This window comes from Eublepharis macularius, chromosome 17 (assembly GCF_028583425.1).
Source record: "Eublepharis macularius isolate TG4126 chromosome 17, MPM_Emac_v1.0, whole genome shotgun sequence".
NCBI classification, from domain to species: domain Eukaryota; kingdom Metazoa; phylum Chordata; class Lepidosauria; order Squamata; family Eublepharidae; genus Eublepharis; species Eublepharis macularius.
The window spans coordinates 8,240,731-8,265,834 of NC_072806.1; the positions used below are offsets into that span (position 1 = coordinate 8,240,731).

Sequence of the window (25,104 nt, forward strand, 5' to 3'; positions counted from 1 at the left end):
ATGAATGGAGCATCAATCGCTTCGCCATCATTGTTTCCTCTTCCAAACACATTAATATTCTTTTCATTTAGACCTATTTTTATACCTGTTGGCCCCAGATGGTCACGATCACAGATGTGTTTGAAACCCTACCCAACAGAAAATGTCTTTTTCTAAGGTTTGAAGGACGTTTGAGAAACATCACAAAGAAAGAGAGAAAACTCCAAATATAGACAGAACTTCAGCCTTGCTTTGTACAAACGCTACCAGCGTGCCTCCTGGTTTCCAAAAGAAGCAGAGCAGCTTCATCGAGCCACCTGGATGAATGTTTCATATTAAGTAAGTCTCAGAAGAAAGGATTAGGCGCTGTGACTTTGCCCATGCGTTTCGAATTCCCACGTTAAAATGACCAACCTGGGCGACTAGTCCTCATGTTTCTGCATGAACACCTGGGTGTCTTCTGTATTCTCCCCCATCCCCACCTCCAAAATCCCAGCTGCTGCATAATACTTGTATCCGTGGAAATAAGTTGACACCCTCTAGTCCATTTTCTGGATTTTCTCAGGCTTAAGGTCCGTATTATTGTCCCTTCGTCTGGGGGAGGAGGGGGCTCTCTAGTGCTGCCAAAGCATCAGTGTCATTCAGAGGCTGTATTCCAGCCGCCGCTGGTCAGAGTGAACTAGTGGATCTTTCACTCATGGGTTGGGACTCTCAGAAGAGGCTATGGAACCCCCACACAATGGGGGTCTTGTGGCACTTGAGAGCTACCATTTGTTTTGCTGCTTTTTGGAAGGTCCATGCGGCTTCCCACCTCTCTCTGCACATGCTCAGAGGAACAGCAGATGGTGTGGTGAGGTCACTTGGGTGGAGAGGATTCCTCCATGGCACCCCTCCTGGTGCTTGGCTTGTGTTTCCTCATCCCTGGCTCCCTTGATCCGTGGCAGTGTCCTGTCTAGGGTTGCCAGCCTCCAGGTAGTGGCTGGAGATCTCCTGGAATTACAACTGGTCTCCAGCCCACAGAGATCAGTTCACCTGGAGAAAATGGCTACTTTGTGGGGTGGACTCTATGGAATTATGTCATGCCAAGGTCCTTTCCCTCCCCAAACCCCACATTCTCCAGGTTTCTCCAGGTTTCACCCCCTAGATCTCCAGGAATTTCCCAACTTGGAGCTGGCAACCCTAGTTCTGTCAATGACTCTGGGGAGGTCCCTACTCTCCACCCCCTCTTTCTTACTCCTAAGTCTGACCTCACATGACTCCCTGTTGTGTTCTTGCAGCTCAGCCTGGTCTTGGGCTCAGGGTTTGCTAGATCTGGAAAGGTTGAAGACCACCAGACTAGGCAATGCTAAACTAGACGCATGGACAGTCAGACTTGCTGTAAGGTGATCTCCTCTGCCTAGCATCTCCTAGAAGGCAAACACAGAAAAGATGGCAGGAATTTGGGATGGCCTGTAATAAAATAGGAGCCACTGAAACATGGGCCTCTCCCCTGTGTAAGGCTGATATTACACAATACATCTTGTGCAGTCCTGGGCAGCTCTGTGACTGTAATAAATGATTGATGTGCAAATACAACAACTGCGCCTGGCTGTCTGGGTGCCAGCGCTTTTGTGCTGCTTTTTGCCTTTTGCATAGCCAGCTAGCCGCAGTAAAGGGGAGAGGGAATCAAAAAGCAATCCTCTTTGAAAAGAAGGATCATCTACTAGTTGGGGGTGCCTGAAAACAAATTTGTGACAGTTTGATTGAATGAAAAGTAAAAGTTAACTGTGCTGCTGGGTTTAATTTTTTTTTAAGTGGGTCAACATAGCTGCCTTAAGTCTTTCTCAGCTTGACATTTTAGCAAACAACAACAACAACAACAATTCTGTGACTTAGACAAAAGCTGGGAAATGCTATGAATATGTTGCCCTCTAGTGCACAAACTAATTCATCAAATATGTCCTCTGCCTACTTTGTTTTTTAGATCTTTTTGACTGGTTACAGTTGCTGGCCTTCTGAGCTGGGTGGCCCAGGTTAGCTTGATCTCATCAGATCTGGGAAGCTAAGCAGAGCTGGCCTTGGTTACTACTTGAATGGGAGACCACCAAGGAAGTCCAGGGTCTCAACACAGAGGCAATCAATGGCAAACCACCTCTGAATCATCTTTCCTTGAAAAGCCTCTGAGGTGGAACTTCATGTGGTCCCTTCATAAGTCTGCTGCAACTTGACATAAAAAAAAGAGTTGCAGGCATGGTTATCAATCAATCAATAATCAATCAATTTATTCGGTCAAAGACGAGCACAAATCTGAACAAAACAGAAAATGGTGGTTGTGGATTTTCCGGGCTGTATAGCCGTGGTCTTGGCATTGTTGTTCCTGACGTTTCGCCAGCAGCTGTGACTGGCATCTTCAGAGGTGTAGCGCCACCACTTTTGGTGCTACACCTCTGAAGATGCCAGTCACAGCTGCTGGCGAAACGTCAGGAACGACGCCAAGACCACGGCGATACAGCCCGGAAAATCCACAACAACCATCGTTCTCTAGCCGTGAAAGCCTTCGACAATACAGAAAATGTCAACCAGAATTCCACTGTACAAAAATATAACTTTAAAAAAAATTGGCTAAAATTCTAAAATTTAGGTTCCATGCGCATAATTTTGTTGTGGATTTTACAGACGGCCATGAAAAATTTTGCACAGCAAACTGTAAACTGGAGGTTGGCACCCTGCAGAAACAATCTAAAAAAAAAAATTGTGATCTGAACTTGCAGACATGGTTCCTGCTCTTGAGCTTTTAGCAAAAAGAGAAAGAGTAAAATATGAAAGCATCAAGCTGGGTAGCCCTGTTTGTAGCAATAGAAAAGAGTAAGAGTCCAGTAGCACCAAGCTATAAGGCCAGATGGACTCGCATTCGAGCTCTGTCTGAAGAAGGGAGCTGTGACTCATGAAAGCTCCTACTCTACCACAAATTTTGTAAGTCTTATTGGTGCTACTGGACTCTTGCTCTTTTCTACTACACGAGAACGTCAGATGTGTGTTCTGGAGGGGCGGGGCTTGTGCGGTGTGTGTCCTTTCAGCCTCTCCTCAGCCCCCTGTCTACTGTTCATCAACTCCATTAGGTGCTCCGGAGAACAAGCATTCTGAGAGCAGAACCACAAGTGACAAAAGGCACAGATTGGACACTTGTCTGCTTCCCTCAAGTTTTGATGGGAAATGTAGGCATCCTGGTCTCGCAGCTTTGCTCTCTGACTGTTGTCCAATGGACTTTTCAACTGTCACTTGTCCAACATTCCGCCAAGTTGCCTACATTTCCCATCAAAACTTGAGGGAAGCAGACAAGTGTCCAATCTGTGCCTTTTGTCACTTGTGGTTCTGCTCTGAGAGAGGCAGAAAAAAATTCTCTCCCATCTCTCCCCCCCCCCCGCAATGCTTCATTTTATAAACCTCTACAACATCCTCTCTTAAATAATGTTTTCCCTAACTCCAAAAGCCTCAAACTCTTCAGACCTTTTCTCCAGGAGAAGCTGCTGCTTCCAACTTCTTGACTGGTGCAAGAAAACGGCCGCTAAAATAATCTTTTTTGAGATGGGGCGACCGTAACTACATGCAATTTTTCAAAGGCAGAATCATGAAGTCCCCAGCCCGGTTCAGATCTTGCTCTGGCCATGAACTCACTGGGTGACCGCTGACCAGCCGTTCTCTCTCGCGCCTCAATCTTCCCCATTGGAAGCTTGCAAATAATATCACTGACCCCTCCTAAAAAGCTGTTTCCAAAAGGGAATACGCGACTGAAATGCTTTGGTCCCTCTGAAGCCCTGTATAAAAATCTTAACGTTTTTAAAAATTTTATTTTAAGCTTTTTGCAGCTGTTAGCATCAGGGGGGGGGAGTTTATTTTCAAAACAAATGTACTTTCTGGTCAGCTTTTTTGTTCCAAAACAAAGAAAGATTGAATAACTGTACATGGAGTTGCTATTGTAAAAAACCTTCCATGACTTTCCTCATATAGATTCAAGAGGGGCAGGCACATAAAGTCTGTTGTGGGTGGGGAAAGCACCCGAGGGTCTGGCAGCCTCTTAAAAACCAGGAGATTTTTTGTGGCTTTGGCTGTCAAAGATGGGGTGGCAATGAGAAGTGCCCTCAAGTCGCAGCTGAGTTATGGAGACCCCCAAAGAGTTTTCAAGGCAAGAGTCAAACTGAGATAGTATGCCATTGCCTGCCTCTGCATAGCCATAAAGCCCACTTTATCCAAAATTTCAGGTGTGCAGCAGATGAATGAGATTTGGGTTCAGTAGCACCTTAAAGACCAACTAGATCTCGAAGGTATGAGTTTTTGAGAGTCCAAACTCCCTTCTCCAGATATATTTAGAAGTGGAAGTACTTCTACATGTATCTGAAGAAGGGAGCTTTGACTCTCAAAAGCTCACGCCCTGGAAATCTAGTTGGTTTTTAAGATACTACTGGACCCAAATCTTGCTCTTTATCCAAAGTGTTTTCCTGCTTGCGGTGGCTGCCATACCCTTATCTGGGCAGCAGGTGGCAGAAATGGCTCTCATTTGCCTTTGATCTCCACCCATCAAAGGATGCAGAGAGACTGACACAGGTTTTGTAGCTGGGCTGTTTACAGTAGCTGTCAGCCCAAACATTGCTCAGGCAAGGCCTCTGTGGTGTGATTAAAAGTTCTCATTAGCGGGGCAGACTGTAGCAATAGGCCACAAAGCATCCCCGCAGCACGCGGGAGAGACCAAGAGCAAACTCTAGAGCATGGGCCAGAATGTGGTCTTGGAGCCAAGAATCTAATGGAGGCCAATCAATCAGGCCGGTGCCTTTGCCAATGACGTCAAGTAGTGGCCAGGGTACCATTTGCAAAAGTGAGCAGGCAGAGAGTCCTGCCAAGCAGGCAAATTTTAGCCACAAGGTTTTTTAAAAAGAGCACTTTGAGACTGGACTAAAAGGTCTCAGAGAGTCCAGTGTCCTTTTCCCAAGAGCTGCTGGCCAGATGTCTCCAAGAAACAAGCAGGACCTGCTTGCCTACTGATAAACATCCTCAGGTATTTAGAGCTACACTGCCACTTTAAACGGAGGCTCCAGATCATGCTCGTGGCTAAAAGACATTAAGAGAACGATAACACAAAGTGAACACTTCTGTGTTGAGCTAGCAGGAACTATTTTTAAGACTTATCTGGAAGATTCAGGGCAAAACTCGGGATGTACAACAGAACAACAAAAACATTCTGCTTCGGGGCTTGCTCATTCCTGACTCCTTAAAATGAAAATAGCAACAGGCCAGTGCCTGGAAAACAGTGTCTTGATGAGCACTGTAAAACTGCCTTAAAAACCTTCTGCTAAAAACGCAGCAACTGCAACATAAAGCAGGAGCAGTTAGCCAGAATGAAGATCATCCCCTGGCCAGACTCGGGGGAAAGGCAGTGCAGTATAGTGCTTAGAGTGCTGGACTAGATCTGGAGGGACCCAGATTTTAAATCTCCATTCAGCCACCACTGGATAATCTTGAGCTAATCAGCCTAGCTACCTCCCAGGGCAGTTGTGTGTGTGTATGTTATGTGCTGCCTATAGTGACCCTCTGAATGAAAGACATCCAAAACGTCCTATCATGAACAGACTTGCTCAGATCCTGCAAACTGGAGGATGTGGCTTCTTTTGTTGAGTCCAGCCATCTCGTTTTAGGTCTTCCTTTTTTCCTACTGCCTTCCACTTTTCCTAGTATTATTGACTTTTCCAGAGATTCTTGTCTTCTCCTGATGTGACCAAAGTACGATAGCCTCAGTTTTGTCATTTTAGCTTCTAGGGAGAATTCAGGCTTGATTGGATCTAGTGCCCACTTATTTGTCTTTTTGGCTGTCCGTGGTATCCGCAAAACTTCCTCCAGCACCACAGTTGTGAGAATCAAATGGAGGGCGAAAGAACCGTGTGGAGGAAGGCTGGGCTAGAAATTTGAGGGATTGGCAGCTTGGTGTAGTGGATAAAATGCTGAACTCGGATCCTGGATTCAAATCTCTCCTATGACATGTACCTTGCCAGGCAACCTTGTGCCAGCCCTACACACTCTCTTAGCCCAATCTACCTCATACGGTTGTGGTGAAGGTAAAATGGAAGAAGGAAGAGGTATACGGCTCTGAGCTCCTTGGAAAAAAGGCAGGATTAAAATGTATTAAATCGCTTAAATAGAGATCTCAGCAATAAAGCCATAAGCCTTAGCGAAAGATCCTCTGTATTAATGTGTGGGTAATGATACTGGTCTACCTACCAAGGTTGTTGTAAGCGTTCGGGAAGTTATATACTTATTTTAAGCACTGCAAAGGGAACGGGTGGCATATTGTCACAGCATTCCCAGGCTATCCCTGGTGCCTAAGTGTAGTTCAGCAGGAATAGGGAGACTGGAGGCCCCAGGAAGGAGATACGGCATTTTCAGTCAGTAAAACTACACATGCAGGAGAAACTCAGTTCTTTTCCTGCAGTGCTGAAGCCCTGATTTACCACCACGACCACCCTGTCCATCCACAACCAACTTGTCTGCAATTCTATTCACTCCGACATCCTGTGCAGTTTGAACTTTCCCCACCCCCCAGGAGAAACACTCTGACCTTCCACTCCGAACTGCCTAAGAGCCATATCTTCCTGGCCATTCATGCACAAAAGAAGTCCTAAATAATACATTGAAACCAGCTGGCGGGGATGCTTTTGATGCCCATTTGTTCTGACAGAGTTGAGCCTCCCCCTCCACCCCCAGTTTGCACTGAGCCCTGGCTGGTAGCTGCTCTCTGGACGAGAATTTAAGCCCACCCTCGGCTGGTTTCTTTCCTCCCAGCTGTCTGACGTGAGGACAGCACATTGCTCTTCTCTCTTTTTGGAGTTGCATGGGGCATCTGCCTCTTGTCCTTTGGCCTGCGTGGTTTTCTTTCCCTCTTGCACCAGCCTCCATCTCCTCCTGCAGCACTTTCTGCTGAGCCAGACCAGATCTGCCCCTGCACATGGCAAACCGTCAAAGGCCTCACAAAGCTCTCGCTTCTGCAGCTCTGCAAAGCTTCTCCCTAAATTATCCTTGGAATCACGGGATCTGATTTTGCCCTTGCTTTTCTTACACGAGTGAGTAGTGACTTCCTTCTGAATGAATCTGTCAAGTTTTCTAATAGTAGGAGCAATGGGGGGGGGGTTGTAAAAAAATGACACATTAATTACTTCATGAATACAAAACCGAGATAATCTCTGAAGGAAAGTCATAAAAATACAGGGATCCTCGCAAAACACTCCTAATCTGAAATTCTCCCTAGTTTTCAGTGGCCTTAGCTGGATTTTTCATAGACCCCATGCAACAGAAACATACCATAGTTTCATTTTCTATATCCACATTTTGTACAAAACAGAGGGCGACGCACACTTTGAATCCTTCCAGTACATTTGCTTTTTTTCCTGCACCACTCCTGCATTTGATAAAACAATACAAACCGAAACAGCAATCTTGATTCCTTTGCATACGCCGTTTTATCAGGACTCCTCTTTTGAGAGACGCTTTCCCAATGTGCTCTGCAAATTGCGAGCTCCATCATGCAAGACCCCATGGAGGTTGCCTTTGCTCACTCGGGGGTGGACTGGCCCTTGGACTTCCTGGGCAAGTTTGTGGTGGGCTGCCGCCCTTGTGGGCCACTGGCGGCCAGGAGCAAGCAAGTGACCCTGGCAGTGTTGGCAGCCGCGCTCCACTCGGAGTCGAGCCTGGCAATGCTGACCACAGAGGCAGGCTCACTCAGAGTCAAGCAAACCCTGCGGGAGCCACTTCACTCCACTGGCTCCAGGGCTGTTTCATCATCTCAGTCCACTCCTGTTCGCAGTACTTTGAACACTGGAATGACGTCACAAAAAGCAAGGGGAAGGAATCGAAAGCTGTGGCCAACTGCACATGACCCAGATTCTGCAACTAATTGTAGAAATTCTCCTTTACACAGCCCCCACCTTCCCAACAGAAAACACATGTGACCAGGATGGACACGGTTCATCCTCTGTTTATCTGTCCCGTTCCTCCCTTATTCATATCGCCCTTTAGGTTGCAGGCAGGAGCCTGTTGTCTTGTAGTCTGCCAAGTGTCCCGCATGTGGATGGGGCTACATGGATAACAACTATTATTGACAGCAAGAATAAGACCTCTGGGTTGCAAGAGGAGAAAAATACAGTGCAGAACGACTTAAATCTATTTAACCTATGGCATTATGGAAATGTTCTTAATATTGACTGTACTAATCTCACACTGCGTAATCCTCCTTGAGTCTCAGTGAGAAAGGCAGAGTATAAATGAAATAAATAAATAAAAATATGAAATGCTAAAAGGAATAGAACGGAGGAAATCTACTCGTCTTTGGTGGGGGGAAGAGACCCAGCATCTGAGAACGTGAAGCACCCAGGGTTCTCTCTCAACAATGCACAGCTCCAAGTGCTGTGGTTTTTCCAAGCCAGCTGTGCTCTACCCCAACCTTGCTTGCTCGCAAGTTTCCCCATTCAGATGCCTGGAGAAGGCCCAAGGCAGGGGTGGGTGGGGAATGGGCTTTGACCCCACTCAGTAAATCACACAGAGCATTAACGCCTGTAGAAGCACGAGCCCAGTGGCGCTTCTCCAATGGGAATGCCTGAAAGTCTGCACGGTTTCCCTCCCATCCTGCCAAACGCAAGGAGAAACAGGGCTTGGAAGCAACAGAAGAGCCGAAGGGGAAACATTTCTGAAGTCATCTACCCAGGAAGGCAAAAGGCTCAGGAGCAGCAATCCAAGCAAGCACACGACTTTGAGAAATCAGAACTTTCTAAGTGTGGTGTTTTTACAGCCAGGGGCTCGTTTCCCCTTCCAAATCTCCTTTCCCTTTTTAACCCAACCCCCCCCCCCCAGTGCCTTACAGAGAAAAAAAAATCATTCTGGTACCCAATTAAGGAACCGCAATGAATCCGGAGTTTGAATAAGGAAATACCACATTCCACATGAAAGGGGGATGATTCATGGTTGCAGAGCACCAGCCACTCATGGACTTCCTAGCTGGTAAAATTTTCAACTTTCTCCTTCCCTTTGTCGCTAATGAGGTTTAGGCTTCTTCCATTTTCCATAAATGAGAGAGGTTGTATTCCCATTCACACACAACCCCCCACCCCCACCCCACCCAACCTGGGAAGAGGCAGCACGTTCATTTGTTCACTGTATTACATTCTACCCAGTAAAGAGGAAAGATTTTATAAATCAGTTATTGGGATTATTCAGTTCTGATTTTTTTGTTTTGTCTTTCCTGTTCTAAGGGTTGAAGGTAGGAAACAATACAAATCCATAAAATGACCAAAATGTATACTTTATACATGAAAAATGTGAAAATGTGTTTTCCTTGCTAGACAGGACTAAAGGTTCATTTAATCCAGCATTCCAGTAATAACAAAGGCTAGTCAGTTTGGTGGGAGCCAGTTTGGTGTACTGGTTAAGAGCGAGAGGACTCTAATCTGGAGAGCCGGGTTTGATTCCCCACTCCTGCGCTTGAGGCCAGTTGGGTGACCTTGGGTCAGTCACAGCTTCTCAAAGCTCTCTCAGGCCCACCACCCACCTCACAGGGTGATTGTTGTGAGGATAACAACAACACACTTTGTAAACCGCTGAGTGGGCATTAAGTTGTCCTGAAGGCCAATATATAAATAGAATATTATTTAGTTTCCTCAGGAAAGTCCACAAAAAAGCAAGAAGATAGCTGATGCCCCCCGTAGCCTCTAGCCAGTAGGTATCCAGAGGTATGCTGCCTCTAGACTTTATGGCTACTAGCCACTGGTAGGCCTACCCAGCTTGAATTTCTTTCATCATTTCCCTCCCCCAAACTACCTGAACTTGGAATCATCACATCTTGTGGCAGTGAGTTCCAGAAGTTAACTGTTTGTACAAGCATGCAAAGAAAGCGCTTTCCTTTGTACTTTTCAGATAGGATTCCTATCACTAAAGAATCATCCCATCACTGTAAAATCTTACCTCTGGCATGAACTCTCTGAAGTGGCCTTAGGTGAGTCGTTCCCTTTCAACCTTGGCTTCCAAACCCCGCCCCCACCAAATCTGCAACCTGGGTACAATAATATTGGCACCTGCATTGATTAATCTGTATTTAAATGATTTATTAGCCAGTTCCTTGGAATATCCTGTTCCCAAGGGCTTGCAGTTAAACTAATAAAGTCAATGAAACAATACAACCATTAACACCTCAATAAAAAGCATTAGATAAAACAGCAAAAAGCAGCATTATGTATCAAGTAAAAAAATAAAGAGTTTTAGGGTAAAAGCAGCCTAAGATATGACAAAACCGTAACAATAGTGGCTGGCCTGAAATATGTATTCTGTAGTGAGGGGGCTCTAACAACACATTCACAGAAAGTCCTGGCAAATACACACAGACTAAAGCCCAGGTGCCACCATGGAAAAGGCCCTGTCTCTAGCCAGTGTGCCAAAAGGCAAGAGAACACGAAACAGAGCTTGGGGTACTGATCTCCCATCTCCCCAATTTGTGTAATTTATTCAGAATTTTTTTTTGTTCATCTTGCCCCTCTCACACAACACCTCTGCAAAGTAGGCAATACTGAAAGTGTGGCCCAGCAAGTGTCACGACACAGTGAGAATCTGAACTAGGTTTTACCACAGCAGAATAAAAGACCTCAGCTGTTTCACAAACCCCAAATTGCTAGATAACAACAAATAGGAGAGCTGGTATTTAGATTGGAATCTGCAATGTGTTCAACTACATGAATTGAAAGTTGACATTCAATTTTAATGCGTGGCAGCGTTTTTTTAAAAAACCTCAATAGAAATGACCCCAAAAGGACTATTAAAGGCGGTTACATACTGCAATTGTGCAGAAACATAGCAAAATGAGAGAATTGGGTTTTACCTGCATAATTTAAACTGGCTGAAGGAATACTTGTATTTCCCCCAGAGGGTTGGGAGGAGGTGAAATCGTTGTGGGAGCACAGGGGAAGGGTCAAAAAAGCTCCACTTCTGGCAGACTGTCATTTTTTTAAAAAAAAACCTTTAAAATGATTATAGAATTACAGTTCCCGGGCTCAGGGGCCTTATGTCTTCAGATTTCACATGGTGACTACCACGCCAAATGCTTCCCCATGAAAATAAATCCCCCTGCACATCAGAAGGCCAAGGCAGAACCCACCCAGTGGCAATCATTTTTTACATGCAGAATTTCCCTCCCCTCTTTGCATGGGAGTGCATTCCATCGCATGTGCCTTCGATCCGCAATTTAGGCTGTCCTTCAGCCGTCAAGGGAAGGGTTCAAGGAACAGAGTTCTGGCCCATAAAGACAAATCCCTGGCTGCAAAAATCTAGCTTGTTGGCGAGAATAAGGTCTGAGTTGCACACACCCTGAAGTTGTGACTGCACAACGGTCTTCCAACATGGACAAGGCAACTGTAGCAGGACAGAGATAGAGCCTGAACGCAGATGGGAGATTTACGTCCATTCTTTTCATGAGGCTCTGTCTCCCATGTGGATGGTGCCATTTGCAGATCTGTTGCATTAAGCTACTTAGTCTCCGATTGCCTTTGAGGGTCAACTATGTCATGCGGCACTAATAGAAAGCAAATGGCTGATGAATAATTAAGAGCAGAAGAAAGCAGCTCTTGGGTGATGAAATGTAAGACCCCCACCCAGTTTCTTTGCATGCACTCTCTCTGGTTTAGCACTTGCAATTTTTTTTTAAAAAATGAACCAATTATGGCATTTTTAAAATAAAAAGGTCAATGGCATTTGTGCAAGCCTAAAATTGTTCACAAACCTGCATTATTTACAGTAATTATTACATGGTTTTGCATAATTGTGGGGTTTTTTTGTTGATATTTTACCCTCAGCTGTTGTTTTAATGTTTTTAAAAATTGTTTTAAATATAGGGAGGATAGTTGTGCATATTTGATAGTGGATACCCTATAAAAAAGGATTTTTATGTTCCTTTCCGCCTCTAAAATAAAATTACCTGTTTTTCCTCCTCGCCACCCCCTAACAGACTAAGTTGACTGCCTCTCTCTGGAATGTCTTTTTGGGCCAACTGGATGATTTTGGCCAGCTGATTACGTTTCTCTGCAAATGACTATATAATGAACAATACCATCCTGTTATTGCAGGCCATATAATCTAAGAACTGGGCAATCTCTCCGATAGCCCCCAATTTTGGACGACAATGCCTGCTCCATGACACTCTCTCTCAGCTGAACAGAAACTTGTAGCAATGAAGAAAAGCCTAAAACAGGTGGATAGGGACTGTTGAGGCCACAAATATTACTAGTAAGATTTCCAGCAGCCACAGGGTAGCGCTTCCATGCCCAGCCTCATTGCTCCTCCCTCATGACTATGTGCAAGTCATTATGCAAAACGAACCATCAAAGAACTTACCCCAAGTAATGCAAATGTGCCTTGCCAGCTTCAACCTTTGGATGGGCCAGAGAGTTTAGCTTTTGTGATGCCAGAATTTCAGACACTTTGGCACAAAACTGATTTTTTTTTTTTTAGCAAAGTGGATACTGGACTCCGCTGTCACCCTACTTGTAAGCTTCCCTATTTACCCTATCAAAAAGAGTCCAGTAGCACCTTTAAGACTAACCCACTTTATTGTAGCATAAGCTTTCGAGAATCACAGTTCTCTTCGTCAGATGCATGGAGGGCAAGAAGAAACTGGTCAGATATATAGGTGGAGAGGGGAAGGAGGAGTAGATGCAAACAGTAGCTTCTGATATGGAGATCAGTTTGCTTCTGTTAAGGAAGTCAGTTACTTCTGATGAGATAACCATGCATAGTCTCTATTCAATCTCAGCCTGTCTGAGTCAAATTTACATATGAATGCATTTGGCAACATCCAGAAACCAATGGGAGAACACTTCAATCTACCAGGACATTCCATCAAGGACTTAAAGGTCACTGTAGTTCAACAGAAACCTTTCAAAAACAAAATCCAATGGGAAGCTGCTGAATTGGAATTCATATGTAAATTTGACTCAGTCAGGCTGGGATTGAATAGAGACTATGAATGGTTATCTCATTATCAGAAGTAACGGACTTCCTTAACAGAAGCAAACTGATCTCCATATCAGAAGCTACTGTTTGCATCTACTCCTCCCTCCCCTCTCCACCTATATATCTGACCAGTTTCTTCTTGCCCTCCATGCATCTGACGAAGAGAACTGTGATTCTCGAAAGCTTATGCTACAATAAAGTTGGTTAGTCTTAAAAGGTGCTACTGGACTCTTTTTGATTTTGCTACTACAGACTAACACGGCTAACTCCTCTGCATCTATTTACCCTATGGCATTGTTTATGGAAATGTTCCTGATATTGTGCTAATTTCACACTGTGTAATCCGCCTTGAGTCTCAGTGAGAAAGTCGGACTATAAATGACATAAAATAGGCTGGTTGCTGCTACCAAACCCAGACTGCCTTCATTGAGTCATTTACATTTGTAATTCAGTGGCTAACTGAAGCCAGCTTCTACAGAAGGGATAAATCTCACCTGTAAAGCCCAGTGGCCTTGCCACCTCACCCGTCTGCTCTTATCTGTCCCTGCCATTCACTTCTCCAGCCTCACCACTCTCAGCCTCTCTCAGATCTCCAGCATCCTCAAATGGCTCCATCCTTTGGTAGGGGGCTGCCCCTTATGCCTGGAACCCTCCCAGTATGTTCTCAGGATATCATTTCTCCTCTTCCAACTTCTTCCTCAAATGCTACCTTTTTCCAGGCAGCATTTGTCCTTTATTCCTCTCTTACCCCAAGGAAAGACAGGAAGGAAATAAAGGAAACGTAAGCACCTATTGCTGAATGCATGCCTGTTCTCCCTGGTTTCCCCTTCTCTTTCTTTATAAATTGAACTGTAGATGGGCTAAGATCCAGCCTCATACCTCACCCCTTTCCTCTGTGAACTGCATTGATGGCATATGATAGTTATTAAGAACTCCCAAGAGTGGATTGGAAGGTGAACGTGGCCCTGGAGCAACCTAAGATGAGTGGCCCCCATGGTACTACAAATCAGTACTGCAGGAATTATTCAGCCCAGCTGTGCAAACAATGGGCGTAAGTGCAGCAGTGTCGGAAAAGGCCATCAAGTGAACTGACACCAACTTCCTTTGCCTATGAGGGTCTGGTGGCCCCAGCAGTTCTGGCAGTTAGCAGAGCTTGGTTATGCTTGTTCCTGGCCACCAGCCCACCGGGAAATTTCCCTGCAAGTTAAACGGCCAGGCTGCCCCGGAAGAGCTCCCCACTTCTCAAATGAAGACTATGTGTGGTCCTATGTTGGACAACCCTTGCGAAGTTGGAAGGAGTCAAAGAACTGCGTGGCTCCAATACTACTGCTTTCTAATTTTAATTGGCAGCACATAGTTCTCTTAGCATCCTTTCTCCAAGGAGATCAGGAAGATGTACGCTGGTTCCCGTTCTCACAAGCCTGCTGAGGTCAGTTAAGCAAAGCAGGACTCAACCTAACACCACTGTGTGAGCTTTCTGGGGATTCGAGCCCAAGTCTTACAGGCAAAGCCCAAGGGCCTCACCTAGCACAGCAGAGGGAGGAAAGTTTGGGGGAACATCTCGAGAGCTACAAAACATCTAGCTGAGCTGCTGTCTTCTTTCCTGCAAATATAACAACCTGAATGCAGCCAATGAGTTTTTGACAACAGCTGACTCACAGCCTATGACCACTGCGAGACCCGTCCCCCTGGGATTCAGAATCAGTTCAGGATATGCCCCCCCCCTATTTAAATGGCAAGTGCCGGTTTTCTCTCTCTTTTAAAGTAGCTGCTTTTTAAAGTCACTTGGGTCTGCGTTGTGGAAAAAGCAGAGTCATACGCTGCTTAAATAAACAGCCATCATCAAGCAAGCATTTCTTTGGAAAGGGATATATAAGAACGTGAATCTGGGAACTTCACTTGGAGCGCACAGGAGGGAGGAGAGGGAGAAACAGGCAAGCATGAAATGCTGATGTTAGAATCCCACAGATCTGCCAATCACCGACAAGCTGACCCAACACTTTACCTCCCACCTCCTCGCAGGAGGGAGGGAAAATGCATATTGTCTCAACATCTGTTCCCAAGGAGGTGGCCTGTCTCACTCCATCAATTAGGGGGGGGAAAAAACCACGCTACTCATATCAAATTCAAATGGCACAACTGCTGTTCATGCTTCAGGTTTGCTTAATGGAGACAATGCTCCTACATGGTTTGCTGCTTACAAAAAAAACCGATTCTAATGCTGCACAAACGCAAGGGAAGGAGGTGGTAAAATGAACTGCACCACTTCAGGATGCAGTGGCAAAATTACATTTTGGAATGGTTCCCCCATGTTAAAATCCCCTTGCAAATAGAAAGCCAGTCCGGAAAGCAGGGCAGAACATTTTCTGAGGTATTTATCACAGATTAGATAACCGTCTTTTCTAAAAAAACCACTCTCATGTACTCCTAAACAGAATTTTTTTTTAAAAAAAATATACAGGACAGTAATTGCAAGTAGACATCCAGAGAATTCCTTCAAATAGGTGCTGTATTACTGTTCCTCCCTAAATGTGGGCCACACAACCTGTGGCCTGGATTAGGAGCCAGAACACAGGAACTGTGATCCTGTTTGCTGGTAGCATGGAGTCTGCATTCAACCTTCTACTACCTGAGATACCAGAGTCTAAACGGGGGACCTTCTGCGTGTGTATCATGCACTCAGCCACCAAGCTATGGCCCCTCCTAAGGTTACTTCCAAACATTTTCCAAAGTCAGCAACAGCAATGTAGCATCTTTTCCAAAAGAAGTAAGATACATCAAATATGAGGCAACTCGTGTCCAAGTTGAACAGCTGGTTGAGAGGGTATGCTGGATATCATGTCGGGTGGATGGGGGGAGGCTCTTATATGCCTAGGATGGTTGCATCCTCCCACGCCCACCTCCCAATGGTGGGTGGGACAGCTTACGTCATGCACACAGGGAAGGGGAAGGCCCACCGTCCCTTAAAGCTGTAACTCTAGGCTGGGGGGAAAGAAAACCAAAAGGCCTAGGACAACTCATGTCAAACTGCTTTATTACATCTTAAATAACAGTACATTTTAATATAGTATCTATCTTGCATCCAGCTTTCTTGAAGTACACTGACTTTAAAATTAAATACAAAAGGTGAAGGAGGATACAAGGGTGTGGAGAAAGCTCTACAGGGAATAGTTTCAGGGGGAGGGGGAAGGGATTTTTCATTTTTATTATTTTTTGAAATGCCAAATCCAGGCCTAAAAACACACAATTACAGCACATTTTATACAGAATGTTGCAAAGGGAGAAAGAGGGGAACCAGAGTGGAGAAAAACCACAGCCGTAGCAAGGGAAGGGGAAGATTTTGATATATAGACAGAGGAGAAAAGTTTGACAGAACAATTTACTATTCCAAAGCTGTTTAGGGTTTTTCTGTCAGGATTTCTTCCCCCCTTCCCACTTTCAAAAACTAAGCCAGGTAAGCCAGCTCATTAAGCGAAACAAGAGTGATCCAAAGGATTGCTTGGTTATAGCCAACTGGCCATTAATAATCTAAATTTATAGAGGACCAAATGTTATTCCCCTCTCTTCCGCACCCCAGAATCAAATCTACAGCAAAAGCTGAACAGGCAATTTTTTAAAAAAGGAAACGGACAATCGTGACTTTATCTCACTATTCCAGGATGTGCATAGATTGGTATTTTTCATTCTTCATAATTTTTTACGCGCAGAGTCGCGACGGTAAATGAGGAATATGGCAATGGTTACAGCTCTTTTTTTTAATAGGGGGGGGGAAACAAAACCAGTTTATTTTTTTTAAAGAAAAAACACATCGAAGGACACGTTAGTCTCATTTGCACATCAGCATTTCTACAGCATGCGATTCTAAAGAGTAATCCAACCCAATATGGCAAACAATTTTTTTTCTTTCCATTGTTCTCATTTAACTTAGAAAGTTCAAGATCATTATTTTCAAAAACATTAATTTGTACATTGTTTCATACACAAAGAAGTCATCGAATAGCCAAGCGCTGCACAGGTTTCTCTTTGCAAAATCCAGCCCCACAGAGCCTTATTTGTTGAGATTATGGGGTAGTGTTAGGGCATGATCGGCCATCCAGTTGAGCATTATAAATCCAAACGATGCCCACAAAAATAGCAGAAGTAGTAGTAGTAATAATAATGAGTGATGTGGGGTGGAAAAACCTAGGGTTTGTATTTTGTTACCCATAAAAAGGTGACTTTTTAAAAACATTCAATACCATGTACAGGGTGTGCTTGGTTACCTTACTTAACATTGTCCTATATATGCAGTAATTGTGCAACAATCTGTGACACGAAGACAGAAATTTTTAAAAAATGAATTCAGGGACTAAATTTACAGCATTAACAATCCCAGAAGTACCTGGGCTTGGACTCCCTTGTATTGACCATAAAAGCAATCGCATTAAAAAAAAATAAAAGGAAATATGGACAAAGAGTAGCTATCAATCCTCCTACAAACACGACTTCAAAATTTGAAAGTGAGAGTAAAACAAAGGCGCCCCCCCACCCCCAACCTAAAAAAAAGTAAAACCAAATCAATGGTTTATAATGTTTAAACTACAGTGAAAGTTAAAAGTTGTCTGTTTCACATTTTTTCTCTTTTTTTTCTGGACATGCTTACAGAAGTGTGTTTTCTTTAGTTTTCTAGACGAGAAGTGGTCCCCAAAAGAATGCACAATTTTTACTTCTTTCGCTATTTGTATGTAACCACAGAGACTCTTCTTTTAGGAGATAATTGTGCTCTTCATTTCGGTAATTGGAGGCGGGAAAGATCTTGCCCTTTGGTGGCTGGGTAGGATGGAGGGGGGGAAGGGGGAGGGGGTCCAAGTTAGTATGGTTGGATTGGATACGTTATTTTAAATTCTCAACTGTTGGAAAAGTCTTCCAGTCAGCGTGGAGTTCCGCTGCTATTCTGACATACAAATACACACATACACACAAAAAAAGCTTGGTTAAGATTTACACAGCCCACAATGACAACTTTCAAAGTTAATCTGGTATACTTTCTCCCTCCACCAATTAGCTTAGGGCTATTTTATGGAAAGACTGTTGCTTTAAACCTTGCCTTTCCAAAGCCAGCTTCAAGAATGTTTCCAGTGAGATACTGCTTCATGAAATCCTTCCTAGCTTGTAAGCAGCCTAGAATTACACCCACGGAACCAGAGGGTGGTGGGCCGAGTAGCTGGCAACAAGACACAGGCCACTTGAGGGGTCTGCATAGAGAAACAAGTCCACCAAGAACCCAGGCGGAACAGATCTGCATTTCTTGCACAGACGGTCCAATTAGAAATTATGTACGTCAAAGGAACCCTGACTCAAAACCAAAAGCAAATAACCAAGTACTGCTTGTTTGTACAAGGTTTCCCATGTTTAAGAAAATATGTACTTGAGTTGGAGCTGTCTGTCTGGTTGTAAGTGTTCTCATGAACATTTAACCATCTTTTGGCCCGGACACACTTAGCAGATCCAAGTCACGCTCCATCAGCACTTATGTGTCATATCAAAGTAGAATGAATGCAGCCCAACAGCAATGATCTGGTCTTGTGCAAACTTCATTCATTGCAATGGAGACTGGACCGAAGAACCCAGTGAGTGTGGCCGGGGGGGGGGGGGGAGGATTCCCCCTCACCAAGCCTTTTCAGAAATGAAGAGGAGATTCTTCCTAAATGATGCTGAGCTCACAAAGAGTTCAGCTGAAGATTAGCCAGCTTTCATTCTGGAGTAGGCCTTCCTTGCAAAGCTATCAAGTGCCTTTAATTTCATTTGGGCCAGGGTGGGGAGGGAGGGAGAAAGTACTCTATGCACTTAGTCTGCACAGACTTTTGATACAGCATTCCTTCTCTTGCCATAATAATAAAATTAAAAATACAAAGCAAGCTTATTTACAATGAATAGATGTCACTTCATTGTCATGTCTCTAGCAACGTTTTTTTTTTAAAAAAAAAACTTTCCTAATTTCCAGCTAAACATTCACATGCAGTTAAGAGTGCAAGGCACAGCCACTGGAGTTTGGCCTCCTCTGCAGACAGGAAGGGGGCTCGCCTGGGATGCTCCCACAAGCTCCTCCACTGAAAGAGCAGAGGCTGCACAAAAGCAAGGTTCTGAAGGGCCGAGGACGGCTAATGATTTGGGAGGGAGGGAAGAGAGACTATGTGTGTGCATGGGAGGGGCAAGAAGGGGGGAAGAGAAAAAAAAAAGAAACGAAGGCCTTGTGCAATCAGAAACTAGTTCAGGAGGACTGCTCTAGTTCTTGCCAGTCCCTTGCGAAAAAGCCCACCCCCAACCACCTTTTTAAAATACCTACAGACTTTAGTTCCAGATCTTGAGAAAGCTGTCCCATGATCCCGTGGCCACGGCCATGCCATCATCAGTCACGCCTAAGCAACTGACGCGATTATCATGGCCAGCTAGGACGCCTGGAAATCAAAAAGGAAAGGGGAGGGGGGGAAGAGAAAGGAGATATAAAATGACAATTGTTTCAGGAGCTGATATGTTCCAACAAAGTCATCAGTACGACAAAGATTCAGAACGCTGTAAGAAACACATGTTGGGCTTTTCCAGTCACTCCTCCCGGGTTGCTGGGAGTTCTTTAGTCCGGGAGAGGGGGGGGGGCACAAGTGACTTTCAACAGGTTACATGAAAATGTACCTATTTAATTTGGAAATGGCGGCTTATTTTGCATGCATACAAAATGTTCCCACACATACAAAAACTTCCCTATTAACTTCAACTAAATAGTAAAGTCCACTCTTTCTTGAACATCAGAGCTTCCGCTGTGATGAAATTCACAGAGACGCTCTTGTGTACAGCAGCTCCGTAAGCACACTGGGACAGGCACAAATCTTTCAGCTGGGGTAACTGAGGGCACAAATGGCATCTGTCGCTCAGCATCCCATCTGGCCGTCACAGCGAGGATGAAGCCATCTGAATACGGTTTAAAGGGTAGCTCCAAATGTATTTACTTGCATCTAACAGCAAGCCTGAGGGTCACTGTTTTAACAGTTGTTTTGCCAAATTTCAGGAAGCGTTGTTACAGACTTTGCATATAAAATATGTATAGCATGGTGACAACATGGCCCATCTCTGTAATCCATTAGAGCTGTGGAAATGCCAAGGAAGATGGCCATCTGACTCAGCAGCCTCCGTGCTTCAAGCAATAAAAACTATTGCACTCGCTGAGGTCCAGAGACAAAACTTGCAAGCCTAAGGGGCTGACAGCATCTTGAAAAATTTGTGTCACCACAGAGAAAGCCAGTCTCATGTTTTTTGGGGGGGAGGAGAAGCTATTCTAGTGCAGATGCTGTCATGTAATCATCCAAGCAAAGGGCAAGAAATGCAGCATCCCCCTTGAACAGAGCTTAACAACCCATCCAGGAGACTGAAGAAAACAGAAAAGGATCAATTATTGGAAGATGAGCAGTTCTAACTTGTAGAACAGTGACTGTTAATGTCATTATTCCCCCCTCCCCGGGTCCCTTTTCTAGCTTTATCCTCGACCTTCTGCTTCCCTCACCCCAAAATTTGACAGATGGTTTTAAATATACAGCACTGCACCTGGCAGTAATTTTTTTTTAAGTCACGTATTTCCCCCTTCATAGGAGAGTCACAAGTTGATCAGAATTCCCTTCCATGCTTTAGGGAGTTAGTTTCCCAATCTGCCTGTGTCCATCATTCATACAGAAATGAATTAGGCAGAAAGAGCAAGTACGATTCTCTCAGCTCTAGAAGCACAGGTTCTGCGGCTGTGGAATCCTTTAGCTTTCCCCTCATGACAATGGTAAACTCTTTGCCAAATCATGTGTCAAATTAAGAATGAAAAGAGCAAAGCTTTGGTATGTATTTGTAACTTTAAGGGCGATTATATGTAATTGCTATTCAGAGGAGAAAAATTTTGCTGAGTGAAGAGTTTAGGATTATAATATCAGCAGCTACAAATCATCACTTCACAGGTACCATTACCTTAAAAAAAAAAGAGGCGTCAGTGCCCAAAGGAATACTAAATGGCTTTAAGCCACACAGCACAACTGCCAACTCTTTGCCTGAATCATCCTAAAGAAATAGTAACACATTCATATCAAGCAGGTGCCAGGTTCCTCATACAGCTCATGGATGACAGGGCTTTTTTTCAGGGGGAACGCGGGGGAACGGAGTTCCGGAACCTCTTGAAAATGGTCACATGGCTGGTGGCCCCGCCCCCTGATCTCCAGACAGAGGGGAGTTGAGATTGCCCTCCGCCCACTAAACTCCCCTCTGTCTGGAGATCAGGGGGGCGGGGCCACCAGCCATGTGACCATTTTCTCCGAGGGAAACCCACTGAGTTCCACCACCTCTTTTCCCAGAAAAAAAGCCCTGATGACAGGCATTTTGTTGCATGTAACATGGAAAATGCCTGTCCATGTACCCTGCGCTCACACACAGAGAAATTGTGGTGTAGTTTGAGACCAAGCAAAAAGAATGAGCCAAAAATAAGGCTGGGAAGCTGCACTGCTTAACACCCTCACACATGCACATCCACACACCCCTATTCTGCACAAAAATTTGATTTCCTGAGGAGATTCCAGCATGCAGGCTTCTAGTCCTCAAGCATGCAAGTAAAAAAATGTTCAGAGAACAGGGAGCCTGAGGACTGGATGGACTAGTCTACTGTAGCTTCTCTTCTTGGCTCACAGAGCTTCTCCTTGGATTTGATTTAATGCTGCACTTTTGCCTGCTTTTTTCCCCCACCACTCACCTTGGAACTTTCAAAAGAGCATCCACCTGAATGAATGAAGCCCACGCATGCAAATTTGCACAACCAACCCTAAGGACAGCTTTTAAAAATCTGAACAGCAATTAGTGATCAAAAAGCCAAACATTGGGTCATTAAGATGTCCATTAAGATGTCTGTTTTGTATAACTTCCGCCCATTTTTGTGGTGTTTATAGCTGGCATTTAAAACAAAAATCTCTGGACCATCATCCGTCTTACACAGATCCATCAAAATAAATGTTACATGGATCCAACCCTTGCCTGTGCTTCAGTGACACAGCATAGCAACAACTGCACCGTGTGGTTTTTCTGACAGTGTGAGCTCAGGTTTCGGTTCTGCGCTGCCTGCCCGCCCCCCACATCCCTCCCGTGCTCTTTATCCCCCCTTCACCCCACTGCTCATTTCATCCTCCATCCTTCAGATTTCTCTGCAACCCCCTCAGGCAAAGAACCTCTCAGCTCACCTGCTCTGTCAGCTTTGAGCGTGTCCCACACATTGCAATTGAAATCATCGTAGCCAGCTAGAAGGAGACGCCCGCTCTTGGAGAATGCTACGGAGGTGATGCCACAGATGATGTTGTCATGGGAATAAACCATAAGCTCCTGGTCGGCGCGGAGATCAAAGAGCCGGCATGTGGCATCATCAGAGCCGGTGGCAAACGCATTGCCATTGGGGAAGAACTTGAAGGAAACGAAGGAAAAGGGTATGCATAAGATGTGCAAGACTGCCTAAGCTTGCAAGAGATTTCTACGGGAGCTGTTATTTGCTCTCCCCACAAGAAGTTCTTCAATCACAGACGTATGTCTGCCACGAACAAACACGTGCGCACCCTCAAAATTTCATCCCCCCCTCTCCCATGCACAAGTTCTAACTTACACATATGGCATTGATGTCCGACTCATGGCCGGTGAAGGTTTGCCGACACATCCCTTCTCGGACATCCCACAGCTTTGCAGAGGCATCGCAGGCACCAGAAACAAAACACTTGGAATCAGGAGCAAGAGACAGGCTCATAACATCTCCAGTGTGACCAGTAAATGTGGTGGTTTGTTGGCCAGTTTCTATGTCCCACAGGGCACTGGCAGAGGAAGGGGTTTGAAAGAAAATCACAAACATCAGAAGACTGTCCCCAAATTATAATAATTAGCACACAAAGAAGTTCTTCCACATAAAAAAAACTAGCATGTCAGGGAGAAGTCTATGAGTGATTCCACACACGTTGGATAATGCACTTCCAATTCTCTTTATAGATCATTTGGAACCGATTTTTTTGTGTGCGGAACAAAAAATCCACCTCAAACAATTGATAAAGTGCATTGAAAGTGCATTATCCAATGTGTGCGGAATCGAGTTAAGTTAGAACCCTCCTCTCTTCCTTGCTAGTTCCTAAAGTGCAGCATGGTGCCTCCAAGGGGCCAAGGTTTGCAGAATCCATCCTATGAGCCTTCACTTGCAGTCTGAAGAGATATAGCCCAAGGGGAGGGGGGGGGGGTACAGCTCAGACATAGATTGACCATCTTGCAGGGAGCTAGACCTGAACAGGAAGGAAGACTAACTTGGGACTTTCTGGCTCACAACTTAGTCTCTTAACCCATGTACTACAGTAGCTGTCAAAGAGAACACAGCACAGGTAAGCAGTAAAATGCCAGTGGGTGTTTCTAATCTACCGCCTTTAAAGGTGCAGCCAAAGAATTCTGTATACACCTTAAACATCCTTGACATACTTCTGACCTGAAAGGAAGTCTGTGTTTTCTTTTCTAAGCCGCACAATTCATGTACCTAAGATTTGTCAGTGTCTCTGTAAGTTCTGCATATTTCTTTAACAGTCTGTTTCTGAATGGAATCTTTCCCCTGGTTAACGAGCTGCTTTTCAATGGGATTAAGAGCCCCACAAATTCATCTTCACATTATGTTCTTCTGAAATAGCACATGGCAGCAGCCCCACACCCAACTATCGATGCCCAGCTGTTTCACAGTAGCACCCGTCGTTGTCATAATTAAGGTTGAGTCTGTGTTCCTTCCCACCTGGAAATTATATTCTGCCAGCACAGAGTTCAGCTCAAATAATGTGCTGTCACCTCTTGGCTGCCAAAGCCTGTCTGGTCTATAAACAGCTTGAGCTCCACCACAAGGATGTGCAGGGAGAAGTGAGGCTTCTCACAGAATCCCTCCAAGCAGCTTTTTGAGAAGCACTGCCTATTCCTCCCGACATCACAGCAGGCACGCCACATTTCCAAACTGACCAGCAGAATTGAGTTGTAATGACAAGACTGAGTTCTGATCACAACATAGCAGGCCAAATATCAATGTAGATAAACTGGCTCCGAGATGCCACATCTACCAAGCTCATCTGAGCCTGCTTTTCAGATGAAGGGTTATATTTATGCCACTCTGCTGGGGAAGCATAGAGGCTTACTGTTGGGCACAGAATTCACCTTCCAAAGAGCTTCAGCTTTGTTTCTCACCATTATGGTTCCAAAGGTATGTTTGGAAAAGTATGTCGGGCAACATCTGGAGTTCCTCCAAAGCCAGAATAGATGAACAAGATTTCTGATGGTTTGGGACAGAGCTCTGCTGGCTGACTGGGCAGTTGCCTCTTCAGGTGACTACTAAAAACAGAATACCTCATTTCATGCTCAAGGAGAAATTCTGCATGTTTGCATAATTTGTGCAGATTGCAGAATTCATGTTATCCTGCTACAGAATTTATTGATGGTGGAGAGAGCCCTCAAGCCAGAGTTAGCGACGACCCTTGGTGGGGTTTTCATGGCAAGAGACTAACAGAGGTGGTTTGCCTTTTCCTGCCTCTGCAACCCTGGTCTTCGTTGGAGGCCTCCCATCCAATTACTAACCAAGGCCGACCCTGCTTAGCTTCTGAGATCTGACGAGATCAGGCTCACCTGGGCTATCCAGGTCAGGGCACAGAATTTATCACTGGCACAGAATACAGACAGAGAAACAGTGTGGTGCATTGGACAGACTGTTGGATGAAGCCCAGAGAGGCCTAGGTTCAAATTCCAACTCAGCCACGAAGCTTATTGGGCAGTCCTAGGCCAATCACACTTTCCAGCCTGATCCACTTAACAGGGTTACTGCAAGGAGACAAGACACTGAGTGAGGGAGTGTGTTTGTGTTGGGGCGGGATTAATGCACGCTGCCTGAGCTCCCTAGGAGGAAGGGTGGCATAAAAACAAATGCATGAATAAAATAACGAAGGAATTGCAGCTTAGCGAAGACAGTGCCTCCGCAAGGACCAACCAGTCCCTTTCCCCTTTAAGAGGGCTGAAGGTCTTGACAATAGTTCTTCTCAGCTCTTAATCGATCTGAGCTTTCAAGATGCTGCTCAA

The 25,104-nt window shown here is 44.9% G+C and overlaps 1 protein-coding gene across 5 annotated transcripts in view; it reads right to left on the reverse strand.

The window, feature by feature from the left end:
- Nucleotides 1-16,004: 16,004 nt before the first annotated feature.
- The window catches only part of GNB1 (G protein subunit beta 1), a 66,691-nt gene continuing 57,591 nt past the window's right edge, over nucleotides 16,005-25,104 (reverse strand). For 3 of the 5 annotated variants that reach the window (XM_055001179.1, XM_055001180.1, XM_055001183.1), the window contains 4 exons: nucleotides 22,634-22,835; nucleotides 22,221-22,437; nucleotides 19,313-19,424; nucleotides 16,005-17,920 (listed from right to left, as the gene is read on the reverse strand). In XM_055001179.1, the coding sequence (XP_054857154.1) occupies nucleotides 19,318-19,424; nucleotides 22,221-22,437; nucleotides 22,634-22,835 (526 nt within the window). In that variant the 3' untranslated portion in view covers nucleotides 16,005-17,920; nucleotides 19,313-19,317. The remainder of the gene's footprint in view (nucleotides 17,921-19,312; nucleotides 19,425-22,220; nucleotides 22,438-22,633; nucleotides 22,836-25,104) is intronic. The other 2 variants (XM_055001182.1, XM_055001181.1) reach the window with 2 other exon arrangements.